General features: G+C 39.4%; 1 protein-coding gene across 1 annotated transcript in view; it reads right to left on the bottom strand.

Moving 5' to 3' along the window:
* Cacna2d3 (calcium voltage-gated channel auxiliary subunit alpha2delta 3) overlaps positions 1–15199 on the bottom strand; it is an 870922-nt gene that overhangs the window by 63065 nt on the left and 792658 nt on the right. Inside the window, exons 32-35 of the mRNA XM_076868261.1 lie at positions 13612–13687; positions 11299–11351; positions 9575–9630; positions 1893–2004 (exon numbers count right to left, since the gene is read on the bottom strand). Of these exons, the coding sequence (XP_076724376.1) occupies positions 1893–2004; positions 9575–9630; positions 11299–11351; positions 13612–13687 (297 nt within the window). The remainder of the gene's footprint in view (positions 1–1892; positions 2005–9574; positions 9631–11298; positions 11352–13611; positions 13688–15199) is intronic.

Below are 15199 nucleotides of genomic sequence, written 5' to 3'. Positions count from 1 at the left end.
TAATAGAACTTATTACAAGCAATTTCTTTACATTTGGAATGAGTCATAGTCACCTACTCTGATTGCTTCTATGAAACAACATATCATAAGTCTAGTGCAGTAAAACACCAAGTAATAATTAACATCAAGATATGTGTAATAAGAATTGTAATGCATTCTGCTGTCATATATAAATAAAAAAATATTAATACCTTTGGAAAAAAGATTATACAGGAAACTTTTTACAAATATTACTGTTCATGTTAAAAGCCCAACAGAATTCACACAAACTACTGGATCTACAGTGCATTTAGCAATCTGTTGGCAAGAAATCAATGATGCACAGAAATCAATGATGTTCTCAATCAATGAGTCGAGCATTATACACAAAGAGTTTTAAATATATTCCAATACAAAAACTAGATTTAAAATTTTATTTATATTAGATTTATAAGTGTACTAAAAGGCACAGAAAAAGATATAAATGTGCTTAGTTTATGAATGGGAAATTCCAGTATCATAAAAGTAGCGATTGTCTTTAATTTTCTCTATAAGCTACAGCAATTTTAATGAAAACCCTAGCAGAATTCAAGGAAATCTGCAAGCCGATTCTAAAACTAATATGGAAGAATAAAGAACCAAGAATGGCCAAGACTAGAAGAGGAATAAGGAAAGGTATGTATTCTCTTATAAAGCCATAATAATTAAGAAGTTATATGTACATAGTATTGGGAAACCATAAAATCTGGAAACACATGTATATAGAAGGGACATAGATGTCATTACAAACTGAAGGGAAAATAAAGACTATTCAACAAAAAGTGCAAGTTAAAAGAATACTTTCATAATATGTTGGAGCTGCTGGGTTCAATGTTTAGCAATGTGTACATGGGCGCACACACACAATGCAGGTTAACAGGTTGATTACATGACAAAGAAATGAATCAAAACCCTTCCTCATGCCACACACGGAATTCCAGAGGGACTTCAAGTTCATGTGAAAAAACATCACATTCAAGTCTTAAGAATAAAAATATAAGAATGTAATTTTGATATTAGAGCAGAGAAGAATTTAGGGCATGAAATGCACAAATCATAGAAGAAATTAGTGTTATAATACAAGAAAAATGCATCAAAAGACATTCATAGCACCCCATCATAATGCCCACCCACAAAAATGGAATCCTAATTAGAATAAGATATATCCTATGCTTGTATGATTTCATCAAATAATTTCTATTGTCATGTATAAATAAGAGAAACCAATAATTTTTTTAAAGTGATGAGTCAGACTAAGGAATAGGAAAGACATATGTACAAGCTACATAACTGTAAAGAAATGGTATCTGTTACATAGGAAGCACCCAAATCAATAAGAATGGATCCAACCACCCAGTAGGGAACTCAACAGGAATGAGAAGGTCAAAACTCCTAAATGACCAATAAAACTGTTAAAAGACACCCACTTTCATTAGCAGATGAAAATGCACACTAAACCCTGAAAAAAACATTTTCGTCACAGATGTGGTCTATCTCAGCCTGGAGCCTTCAATAAAGGCACCCCAAAACATTCCTCCAACTAGCAGCTGAAATTGCCAACTCTCCTTTGGGAAAACATCAATTAGGACCTTTTCCCCAACATCAACAAACTGGACCAAAAAAATCTCCCATATTCCAGGATGTTTTGTCACACACTTTGAATGTGTCTCAACCTCAAAATGATCTAACAAAACCGAATGGCATTTCTTCCAAGCTGATAGAAATACATCCCTCAGAGAAGAGAGCAGCCATATTGCCTGCTCAGTGTAACTGGATCTGTGCATCTCATTGGCCCATCCTAGAAAGTCCTAGACACTTACAGTAGATAGGGAAAGGGGTGCAGAGGAGGAGAAGTAGAGCTGGGTATAGCTTACTTGGAGCAGTCTTCACAAACAATATTCCCAGTAGTCTCCTTGATAGTTCGCTCAGAGACAAATGCTGGATATTCAGTATCACAAGGCTCCAAGGTCTGTTTTAATTTCTGGGCTGTAAAGGAGAAGGGGAACAGGAAAAAAAAATTAAGAATGCAATGCACAGACTCAATATTGTGACTGGCAGCCCACAGCAATTCAGAAGGCAGTTCCGTCTCTGCTGCTCTGTGATTTTTCTAGGCACAGCATAATGCATTATTTTCTAATTAGTCAGGCGATTTCATCTGCCAAGCAACTCTATAAGCTATAATTCCTCAAGCCGTTGTGTTGGCTTGATCAGCTATCATTTATGCATCCCAAGAATTCTACTTACTGGGACAGCATCACTCCCTGGGTCTCTGACCTCAGACTCAAACTTAGCAACACCACATATGTAGATCTGAACAAATATATAAAATGTAAGTTATACCATATTATTTAGGGTGAGACAAAGGTCATGATACAATTGCATGGCTTTACTATAGAAAGAAAATTGAAATATGAAATAATAAAATACGTAATGTCTTTGAAGCGCAGCCATGAACCAAATCCTACTATTATAAAGTCCCCCGTCCAATAATATACCATGTTAGTTTTAAAGTACTAAATAGCCCTGGTACATGGATGAACACATAGGAGTTCTGCAAAGGTTTGATGGCCGATTGAATTATTTAGACAAATTATGTCCAGTGGACAAGATCCAAACTCTTAAGTCTTGGTTTTCTTATTTGTTTTTTTTTTTAATTGGTTATTCAAAACATTACAAAGATTGCAGAATCACATCGGTTACACATCCACATTTTTACATAATACCATAATAGTAACTGTTGTATTGGTTTTCTTATTTGTAAACTAGAGATAATAAAATTCTCTCTGAGGCCGAGGTCAGAAGTAAATCAAACAGTACATGTTGAGTTTGTAATACAGCACCTTGAACTTAAGTGCTAAGTAAATGTCATGATAATAACAAGACAAAGATACGCATTCTAATGAAGCCACTGTGACATTCAAACAATGTCAATTGATACCGTAGCATAGTGGTTAAGAGTGATAGCTCTTGCATAAAAGCTTAGAACAAATCCCTACTCTGCTGCTTTTTAGGAAATCTTCAGTATTCTCATCTATAAAATGGGGATGCTAGTAGCTCTTGTATAAAAGCTTAGGAGAACAAATCCCTACTCTGCTGCTTTTTAGGAAATCTTCAGTATTCTCATCTATAAAATGGGGACGCTAGTGTCTGGAAGCATCATTGGAGGTCAAGCCATCAGCATTTTTCCCAAATAGATTCTTGTAGGTCTCCAATAACCAACCTTTGTACAGAGTTTTTGGCTGGTGCATACACAGAAAAAGTATTTATTTGTAATTTCAGATCGCAATATGATTTTAACAAAGCCATATGCAGAATACAACATCTCAAGTTATATTCCAAGTGCACCTGGTGGATGTCAGAACCACTATACTGTCCACTTGGGCTGCTACAGACTCAGAGCCATCCATGTGATCACCTGTAAAACCACTAGTCACCACCAACTAGATAACTGGTTGACCAGGAAACTGTTCCACCTCCTTGTTCTATCGAGTGTATGGTGCTGGTGGCTGCTACTATCCTGAAGGACAACAAGTCCCAGACACTATTTCCCTATGCCCTGCAGTGCTGGCCCAGTGAAGGGTCACTAAATGCTTGCTGAACACCCTCACAGGATTGTTTCTTGCAATAGGCTTTTTCACCGAGCTTTGCTTAACATAAGGAAATTGTTGGGAGCTCACGCACCGTACATTGTAATTTTTCTTATCTTAAGAAAGAGAAGTAGACTTATTCAGTTGCTTTGTCCAAGATGTGTGATTTCAGGAGCCAATCACCAACATGAAGAGGAGATGCCTATAGCAACATCACAGGCTCATTCTAAGGAGTAAGTATGTATCATTCTTATGAGACTCACCCACTTTGACACACAGCCTTCTTGAAATGCTAGTCATTAGCAAGTGTTACCCTCTCCATGCCAGAAGCTGGGATAATTGTGTAGTAGCTAAGGGCACAGACTCCAGGGGTTGTGAATCCTGCCACTGCTGCACAGCACCAAGCAGATTTTTTTTTTTTTTGTTTTGTAGATGGAAACAATACCTTTTATTTATTTTATGTGGTGCTGAGGATCAAACCTAGTGCTTCACACATGCCAGATGAGTGTGCTACCACTGAGCCACAACCCCAGCCCCCCCAAGCAGAGTTTTTAAAACTTTCTATACCTTAGTGCCCTCATCTATAAAATGGGAATAACAGCATTTATTAACATGATTGTTTGCAAACCAGAGAATACAGGGAAAGCAGACAGCACATCGCAGATGCTATTTATGAGTACGTGCTTCATGAAAACATGCTCCTAAAGCAAAACTCATAACGGCAAATGCCCTTTAGAATGGTGGGAAACTCAAAGCCTGGTATGCAAACAGGTCTGTGAAAATGGTTAAGTGAAAGAGTCGTTTTGATCATTGAGCTTTCTTAAAAGGTTTTATTAGCTTATTATTTCTTATACTCAAGCTAGTCAAAATTTTGGTTCCAACCTTTCTGAGCCCCCTTTATGGTTAGACATTTCAAGCAGGTGGTGCCTCCCCATTCCATTGGGTGTACAGTTCTGGTGGCTGCTACTCTTCTGAGGGTAACAAGTCCCAGACAAGTCTCCCTGTGCCCTGCAGAGCTGGCCCACTGAAATTGCTTTAAATGCTTGCTGAACATGTTGATTCTCCCGAATGGGCTTTTTCAAGCCATAAAATGGACAAAGAAAATGTAAGGATTTCAGTCCCCTGTGACAACAGCCTGCCTTTCAAATGAAAGGTGATGGGACTTTCCGCAGCCTAGGCCCATGTCACCCCCCAGAAGTTCTAGGTGGGAACCTCATTTTTCTCAGTTCCTTCTTCAATGCCCCCGTTTCATGGAGAGCACCATTGCTGGATACTAGGGTTCCCCCACCTTCTTAAGACCACCTTTAACTTTCATTTCTCCTCACCTTCCAATTAAGGGAAGCCAAATGCCAACTTCATAATATTTGTCTATGATTGGATAATCTTTTCTTTTCAGTTCATTCTAAATATGAACTTCTCTGTGAAAATATTCTGACTTTTCATTTAGGGTGCTTCCTTTTTAAAGTCTTTGATATTTCTAAAAATTTGAAGTATTTTAACTTTAGTTAAAACAATGAGGGGAAAGGGGTGTTATCATATATATGACTACATGACCTATGTGATTCTACGTGAAGAGTGAGAAATTATACTCCATTTATGTATGATATGTCAAAATGCATTCTATGTATAATTAATTAGAATGAATTTAAACATTAAAAAATGGGAAAAAATGAGGTGAAGATTAAGTACACCATAAAATAGATTACAAGTGGACAGGGCACCCGTCTGCCAGTGGCATAGAAACACCTCATAATATCTTAAGTTTATTCTAAAGTTGCTCTGTGCTGGATATTGTTCTGCTTTGTATGTATTGATTAATTTAACAGTAAAACATGGCAAAATTAAAAAAATAAACTGAGTTCAACAATTTTTATCTATGCTTATAGATCATAAATGGAGGCAAGACAATTAGACTAAATTGCCCAAGTTTACCTACTAAGTACGTAGCAGAGCCAGAACTTAAACTTGGTCTGGCTGCAGCATGTACCCCTTGCACTGCTTTGTGAAGTCGGGCCAGTGAAAGAAAGGACCTTGGGGGCAGGCAGGGATAGGCAGCATACGTGATTTAAATAAGCCTGGTAATTTCACCATCTCTCATCCTAATTGTCTGGGCCCAGTTACAATGGAATGATTCCAACACACTCAGTGGCAAAGCCCATTTGTCTCCAATTCTTTTTGGAGATTAAATTTTTTGTCCTTTGACAGTTGTAGGGTACCCATACTGATGTGATATACTGCTGAATCTGTTTGCAGCATGGACTACAGATTGGCTAACAATTATTTGGATGTGCTTTTGGGAACTGTGCAAGTTATCATATAAAACCATGCCCACATTTACTCTAAATAACACGAACCCCTTTTTGCCTAGAGTACCATGGAAAACAACACCTCTTTGCCAGGCACTACAGCTTATTCATCTGTGGAATTTCAAACCAATAACCAAGGCTGCCAGCCATCTCTTGGGTACCATTTTCACTCTCTGCATTGAAAACTCATAATACATAAGGATCACAGTGCTCAGCGAGGCTAGTTACTTCTTTTCCCAGAAGGGTCCACTGAGGTTTGGAAACCACACACAGCCTATTTCAAGTCCCAGAGAGCAACTCACCATGATCATCACTTAACATTTTTCTTCTCAGTGCTGGGGATGGAACCCAGGGCCTCACGCATGCTAGGTTAAGGCTCTACCACTGAGCTACGCCCGCCCCCAATCCACCATCATTTACTTAACTGCCAATTCCTTCACAGCCATTACTAAGCACTTACTACGTGCCAAAGACTGTGCTAGCCCATTTGTATGAATGAATCCTCATCACTACAGAGGGAGGAAGACTCTGTTGCTATCCCATTTTGCAAATGAAAAAAATTCAAGCTTGGAGAAATTAAGGTGCTCACCCAAGTCACAATGTCTTGCATGGCAGACTCCAGCTGTAAGCCTGAGCAGTCAACTCCTAGAGCCAACTCTTTGCCATCACACTCCTCTGCCTCCCACCCCTGTATGGCTATGTATCTAAAGATGACCTACTACTCACTCCCACTGGTACATCCAATAGAACATCCACACAATTGAATTTCTTTAATTTTCCCTTAGCAACAAATGTCCCCCGATGAGAACAACTGACTCTGGTTCACAGTAATTATGTGCCCACAATTGGGAATGAATAGATTTGCCATTTGAATAAGCCTTCCTCTTCTTTTGTCTCTGTGAATGCATCGCCATTCATAACTGGGTGCCAGCAAGCCCCATCCTTTGTACAACTTCACCCAAATGATACCTTTGTGATAATCGAGCAGAAATGGGCTTCCACAGTCCCCTTCATTAAGGAAATGAAGCAGATAAACAGTATAATTATGGATTCTATTTTTAGCGAAGGCAAAGATGTACGTCTCAGCTCGGGGTCTTTATCTAGTGAAAGAATCGGGAATTTAGAAGGAAGAAATCATGCAAGTCAATATCGTTAGTGTGCCTGAAACCTCTCCCTACACTGGGTTTAGGATTTATGTTTACTTTGAATAAGATATTCTGAAAGAAGCCTTGCAGATGGAAAAACTGATATTTGTGCCTAGCAGAGGTCAATGGGACTGACGAGTCAAATCATGTGCAGTACTTGGCTCATCCCTGGGCTCAAAGGAGGGAAGATGTGGTTCTCATTATCCAGGTTGCAGGCTTGGCTTAGGTCGCAGTCCCCTAGGTATCTGTCATTTATGTATTCATCTGTATGACTTAGGCGTTTCAGAAAGGTTTGGTGATAAATTCTAGCAGTGTCCACATCTCAGGTATGTTGAAGGGGTTTGAAGGTAATTTGAAAGGTGTTTCCAGCTCTGGAAAGGCTCATGCACTCTGTATCCCATATGACAGTCATGTCATTACTAGATAAGGTCTTTCTAGTCTATGGGAAGAAGGTCTCATGGACTGGTAGTGAAGTAAGATGATCTGTTAAGGGTCTCATTTAAAAGCTTCCCAAAAATAGGGAAAAAAAAAAAAAAAAGAACTAAAGAATCCCATTATTCCTCTTAACACCACCTCTCTCATCTTTTTTTCCCAAATTATGGGCAATTTTAAACAAAGGCACATTCATACTATAGGTAAAAATTTGAGAAATGGGAATCATCCTAACTCATTTGGACTCTCCGTATTTACTAAACTAATTACTGACCCCATTTTAACATCACATTCTCCTTCCTACCACCATTAGACAACTTTTTGATGTATACAGTTTTGATCCTTGGTTTTTGTTACATTACTTGATTTTGTGACTTTTGGGGGAAAGGTACAGGGGAACAGGGTCTTATTTTATCCAGGTTGGCCTTGAAATTCTGTGTTCAAATCATCCATTTGCCTCAGTCTCCTAATTATCCAGGACTACAGGTGAGCATTATGGTGCCTAGCTACATAAGCATTTTACTTAAAAGAAGTTTGTAGCCTGGGTGCAGTGGCACACACCTGTAATCCCAGCAGCTAGGGAGACTGAGACAGGAGGATCCTAAGTTCAAAGCCAGCCTCAGCAACTTAGTGAGGCCCTAAGCAACTTAGCAAGACCTTATCTCAAAATACAAAAGGGGGGGGGGGAGGGGCCTAGGGATGTAGCTCAGTGGTTAAGCACTTTGGGTTTTCTCCCCCTGCCCCCCCCCAAAAAAAAGAAGTTTTCAGAAATGGCACAATGTGTCTTTCTGTGGATGGATTGTAATTTATTTTAAAATACCCTTACTGTTAAATATTAAAGAATTAGGGGCTGGGGTTGTGGCTCAGTGTTAACGTGCTTGCCCAGCACGTGTGAGGTACTGAGTTTGATTCTCAGCACCACATACAAATAAATAAAGGTCCATCAACAATATATATATATATATAATAAATATATAAAACAAAGAATCACCATCACTTGCAATCAAATCTCCTGTTGTTGATCATCCTATCATAGGAACCTTGGTTACTAACCCATTTCCTTAGACTCAATTCCTAGCAGTGGGATTATGGGAACTCACTGCTTTCAAACTGGCACCAGCCCAGCAGGGAGTGGCAAGGGCCTTCGAGGGTCATCCCTGGCACGAAAAAGATGTGAGGGTCTTGAATGGCAAAGATTAAGTACCCACTATGAACAGCTTGTTACAGAGTGCTGGTTTTGTAGATAATCATCTATCAGAAACTGCAACTATCACATTATATTCCAGTTACTGTGGTCTGCCTACATGATTTTTTTCCTTCATCTTTCATTGATTTTATTATTTTTTTTAAATACACAATAGTGGAATGCATTACAATTCTTATTACACATTTAGAGCACAATTTTTCATATCTATGTATATAAAGTATGTTCACTCCAATTCATGCCTTTATACATGTACTTTGTTTTTTGCATTACAATTCTTAATACACATATATACCACTTATTAAATACACAATTTGCATGCTCCCCCCAAAAATCAATGTTATTCTTCCCATTGTGCTTACTATGAAACAATTGAGCCTTGAGATCAGGTGATTTGCCAAACGCCAGCCTCTACCCTTGCAAGCCTAACTCTACAGGGCATGCCTTCGGAAGTTCTCTGTTAACTACTACCCAAATCAAATGCCTTTTTTTTTTTTTTTTTTTTAAGCAGGGAGAATAGTGCAATGCTATTGAAATTTGATGAGGGTAGTGATAAAAATAGGATGGTTATCAATTCATTCAGCCTGGGACACAGGCGATGGATCTATTTCCCTAAGATTTTGGTCCCATCTACAAGCTTTCTGAAAATTTTACCTCTGCAATGTGTGACTTGGAAAGATCCAAGCCCAGGCAGCATGAAGCCCGTCCATGTGGCCAAATGGACAGCGCAGCACTCAGCACAAAGAATGGCTTTTTGCTGCCAGCTGAAAAAATTGTCACTGTGTCCCGGGTAGTTTCATGTGAGCCAGCCTGTCCCTGATGAAAAGTAACCAGTGAACCCAGGAAACTTTGCCCAGGAAATAGAAACCAGTTGTGGCTTACCTTTAGCTGTCATATCCGAATGCCACCAACTGCAGAGGTTAAATTCCACCAGAAACCTAGACAGATGGAGGAAAAGCCCAGAGTTACTTGGTCACTGGTCCTCTGATTACAACAGTTACATTCTGGTATTTAACATTGCTTACCTCGTTTGAAAGAATACCACCACCCTTGGGAGACATCTACAGGGCTGATGGAATGCCCACTGCATTCCCACCTGGCTCTTACTATGAAAGGCTACTTTATCCTCATTGCCAGCCTGACCCTGAGGCAGGTTTACCTAGACACAAGACTTCTAATTGAGAAATCCTGCTTTGTGGACAAGCAATATTTGTCTGGTTATTATCAACTTATTATTCACTTTTCTTTCCACATTTTTATTGGTGCATTATAGTTGTACATAACTGGTGGGACTTGTTCATTTTACATGCACACAGTATACCAATATAATTTGGTAACACTTACTTAGTATTTCCCCTTTCTCTTCCCTTCCCTGGTCCCTTTTCTCTATTGTACCAATTGATCTTCCTTCAATTTTCACCATCTAGTTTGATTCCACAATAAACAGTCAATTTCTAAAAGTTCTGCCCTGTCTAGATTCAGAAATATAAATATTCTCTACCCTGACAATAGTCTGCAGTAATGAAGGATGTTTTCAATATTTATACAGCAACTCGAACTTGTGTAACCAATGCCTGGGAATGGGGGCTGGGGTCCTTCTTGAAACTATGCCACAGTCCAACTTTAGGAAAAAAAAAAAAAAAAACAAAACTTGGACTGCTATTAACGAATGGAAAAATAATATTAATCTTCCTCCAAATGAATAGAGATGGACCAAATCCAGTTATTTTTCAGGTTCATGGCTAACATCTCTTCCAGCTTCCATTCAAAATCCTATTAGCTGTTAGTGTGCTTTCTGTCTCTTATCAATATAGAGAACATATTGCCTATTTTAATTTATAAGCTTTGTTAAATTAATATAGGTTACATTAAAGCAAAAAAAAAAAAAAAAAAAAAAAAGACATGTCTACTTATTCAATCACAAGGAATCTACCTTAACCTCACAGAATCAAAACCTTGGGCTGGGGAAAAGAGGAGTTGGTGTAACAGTTGATCTGGTTGAAATGCTTATCCATGAAATTCTTCCTATATGTGCGATAGTGTTCCAGTAATGTGTCCAATATCAGGTCTGTAAGTCAAGTCCTTCATCTTGACTTCCAGCCATTTCAAGACTGACTAAAGTCACAAAAGCATCCAGCATCCTCCAAAGAGGACCATAATTTGGCAAGATAAACAATTAAATTGCACCTGAGAAAAGCCCCAGCCCTGGCTGATGCCCACACCAGCCCCGACTCCCACATGAACGGAGACACCCGAGTAGCAGTGGACAGCCGCAGCAGTGTGTTCTGACCACAGCCCACCCAGGCTGCATTAAAAACAGCCAGACATCCATGTTAAATTTAATAGTAACCACAATAAATAAATTCAGTTTGTGTACTGCAAGCTGTTACTCTGCTAAACAATGACCTAAGGGGCAAAAGGAGTGATCCTGTATAACTTAATGAAAGGTGATTTGGGGGAGGTCTTGATATTCAATATTTTGAAATGTTTGATGAACCTATGTCAGTTTCGTGAATCTAATGATTATTGAAAGTGAAAATCCAATGAATGCAATTCATAAACCCCCAAAATAATACTTTTCCCCAAATTCAGCACCTTGTACTTACAAGACAAGTTCAGTCATTATCCATTTCACAGCAGAGAGGAAAGCATGATAAGGCTGAAAGGAAGAATTCAGTCCATTTAAAACAATATATCAAAGTTTGACGTTTAACTTCAGGCTTTACATAAAGACAATGTTATTCTTCCAGAGAGATTGATATGGTGTTAAACAGTGATGGTCTAGCTAAAGCAAGAAAATGGTTGGATACTGTATCCCAAAACTAACATGCTAAAACTTTGAACTCCCCTGTAGCGAGATGTGATTTACAAGTAAAACAAACAGGGAATATACAAGGGTTATCACTGGGAGGAAAGAGGAAGTTTAGGAAAAGATGCTTAAATCTTTACCCTCTGGAGGCTAATATTTCGCAGCCTAATGCTGAGGGGCTGAGGGCTGGAATCATAACTAATTTTAAATGGTAATTCACAGACCTCCCTTTTGGGAAGGTGCCTCTCCCTGTTCTCCATCACTGTCCGTCATTCATTGAAATCAGCACAAATTGCACACAATTGATTTTAATGCCTTCCATGAATTCTGTAGGATTTGAGCTGCCTTTTCTCACACTTACATATTTAGACTTGGAAAAATACATAACCATATAAACATGTGATTTTTATCCTTGCAGAAAATTCCTGTCACTTTATAAAAGAAGGCATTGACAGCCTAATCTTTATTTCAGAATATTTTAATTAAAAAAAGCAGTCGGATTGTTTACTCTGTGATATTTCCTATGTGGATAATTCAATTTCCTGTATTCTGGAAAATACCAAGTCTCCCCCTCAGTTGGTTCTTTGTACCTAGGTATGCTAGATATGTGAGCGGTGGGTGAACTTGAGAGACAGGCAGTGACATTGGCAAAGCCTGGGCCCCAGATGTCAGGTCCAGAAAAATCTCAGAACCTTTTGTGGTTGTCTGTAGGTATCACAGAATTAAAGTGCCTGCCAAATCTTGCTTTCTGAGGTGATTGCTACTTAATCCTACTTTCTGAGCACTTTAATTAGAAGAACTAGAACTGGGACTAGGGGAATTATCCAATTTTAAACAAGAACACAACACAGTTTTACTCCTCTAACTATTGTTGAAACTTTCCTATACCAGACCAGAATGTAAATGAGAACAAAACTAAACAAAACATCACCCCCAGCCTATACACATACACACACCAAACCACCATCCCATTGAAGTTATTCCCAGCCCATCCAGATTTCAGACTTTTGTGCATCTCTTGCTTTGATTTGACTGAGTGCTTCAACATCATTCCTGAAATAGAGGGCCTCGGAGACCCCAGGATTGGGGTCAGATATGTACTTTTAACTATTTCCTAAAACCAAATGCAACCTTGTAACTTCATGTTTTGTTTTTACATATTATGGCGGGGTGGGGGGGTGGGAATGTGAAATCATCTTTCTTTCAAAAAAAAGATCCAGATGGTCAGACCCTGGGACAATTCTGTATCTTTGTCCCTGCTGGGATGGGCTGAGTGTTTCAGAGGGGAGAGGCTGAATAAAGGGATTAGGAAGCCTTGGAGGTTTGGCACAGGGGCCAATCACCCAGAGGCCAGGGGGACAGGCCCTCAAACATTCAGGCACTGGTTCAATTGGAGTCAACAAAGGGATTATGCAAATATGGGATTATAACATTTAAATGCACATTATCAATCAAAAGGATAACACCGTGGCGCTTTTAAGCCTAATGATGAAACCATATCTAGGGAAGACTATGTCTAAAAATATTCTGGTTAAGGCTAGGGAAGTTGGGTTTAGGAAGAGTCTCACACTAAAGAGCAACATTTTTGCCCCCCCCAACCCACACCAAAAGTCCAATATCTAGTTGCCCCTCAGAAATTTTCCAGTTCTGCATCATGGTGGGGGTGGGGGGGAAGATCAGCAGCAGGATGACCAGGAGAGATGATCTGCCATTAAAATCTGAATTTCATTCATGGGCTAAGAGTTTTCTTGCAAACAAAGAAAAAATTTTTGTTGAGCAAGACCAAATCTTTTCTGTAAAAGTGAGAATCAGCCAAACAGCTCCCCTTTGCTATCAAAAAAAAAAAAAAAAAAAAAAAAAAAAAAAAAAAAAAAAAAAAAAGGTGCTACTGCATTCATCCAAAGACTCTGAACCCGTTTCTCATTCATATCACTAGATTTGGGTTTAAACAGAAGCAGGGTTTGTTTGTTTTAAATAATGCAGCAAGTCAGGAAATAGCTTTAAACATCTATGGTTTTGAGAAGAGATCGACTCGATTACTCCAAAGATGGAGATATGTGCTCAGAGACAAAAAACGTGCAACTGTTCCAAGGGATCACATTGGACTTACATCCAGGAGGCCATGGGCTCCATCACTGCTCTCCTTGTTGGCTCTACACATGGCTTGGTAGTCATAAAGCGTGATTCTACAGGAAAGAATGGAAAGGCACTTAGTTGTTAACTAACAACAAAATGTGGGAACCCAATGATGCTAATAGCAAGGTGAGCCGTCATTACTGTCAATTGTGACCATCGTAATCAATGGGTGCCTAATAGGGAGTGACAAATTGAGGAGCATGGCAGAGTCATTTATTGGAGAAAGTCGTGTTACCTCTTGTAACTTGCAGATCAAGGGGAATGAAGGTATTGGGAAGGGCAGAGGAGATGAGAACCCTCCTATTTGGGTCTTAAAACTAGGATGGTTCAATGTGGACCAATGCATGCCAAAAGGAATTTGCTGTTCTGAACCAATTTGGGACACTGGATGGAATCTACTGGACAAATGAAGGGGACCTTCCTGATCTCATCTAAGAAATGACAGAACCAGGGTAGGTCAGGGGTAGAGCACTTGCCTAGATTGTGTGAGGCACTAGGTTCAATTCTCAGCACCACGTATAAATAAAGGTCAGTTGACAACCACAACTAAATATATATATATATATATAACAAGAAAAAAAAAGAAAAGGAATAGCAGAACCACTGGTCTCTTTTGAGAAGAGATCGACTCGATCACCACCATAGTAGTGAGTTTATTAAAAAAATAAATAAAAAATAAATAAAAGAATAAAGTGGAGAGGAAACTCAGTTTTTAAAGTGAATGCATGAATGATCAACCCGCTACACAAATCTTATGATATATAACTGAGACAGAAGTGGTTGACTGCAAAGCACGACAGGAAGACTTTCTTATCCAGACAATAAGTTAGAGACATCACAGACACATGAGCCATCTACAGGCACCAAGTAGAAAAACTGGTCACATTTGACCAAACTGTAATAAAAGGCAGCTCCTCATGAGAATTCCTTGGGCAGCAAATCCCAAGGGTGCACCAGGGACAGTCTCTTCAAGGCCCCAAGGCCTCTCCTTAATCAAAAAATTTCTTCCCATGTCTGGTTTGTTTTCCTGATGCAGATCAAGAAAGTCACTTTGCTTATGGAAACAGACCAAACCAGACAAGCAATTAGTCTCATCCCCATAAAAACTTAACAGCAATGCCCGTCACTGTCACAACCTTGACACTCTCCAGTTGCTAGATGGGCCACAAAATCAATTGTGGACACAGTGAGCAACTTAAGTGGTCCCTGACCGAGCCCCTCTGCCACCATTCTGATGGTCACCCAGGGGACTCCTTAGAGGTGCCTCTGCAAGGGCCACCCAACTCCGTCTCTACGGCTATGCCTCATGCCAAAGCCAGGCGAGGGGAGCGTGGGGCTGAGAGGAATGTGCATTGGGAGCCTGGCAGTTATAGATGCAGGATGGTGTTGCAGTTAGAAGTTGGTACTGCTGCCATGTTCTAGGGGTGCAATGCCGAGCAGGTAGGTTGCTTATTTTCTTCTGTGGCTTCACTTTCTCACTTGTCAGATGAGTCAGAGAATTCTAAATACCAGGCTGTGAAGCATGCTGACCTCAGTAAAATACTGCAAAAAGCTTGATGTCA

Source organism: Callospermophilus lateralis, chromosome 1 (assembly GCF_048772815.1).
Source record: "Callospermophilus lateralis isolate mCalLat2 chromosome 1, mCalLat2.hap1, whole genome shotgun sequence".
Taxonomy (NCBI): domain Eukaryota; kingdom Metazoa; phylum Chordata; class Mammalia; order Rodentia; family Sciuridae; genus Callospermophilus; species Callospermophilus lateralis.
Note: the sequence above shows the minus strand (reverse complement) of the source record. Positions and strands in the feature narration are given on the sequence as shown.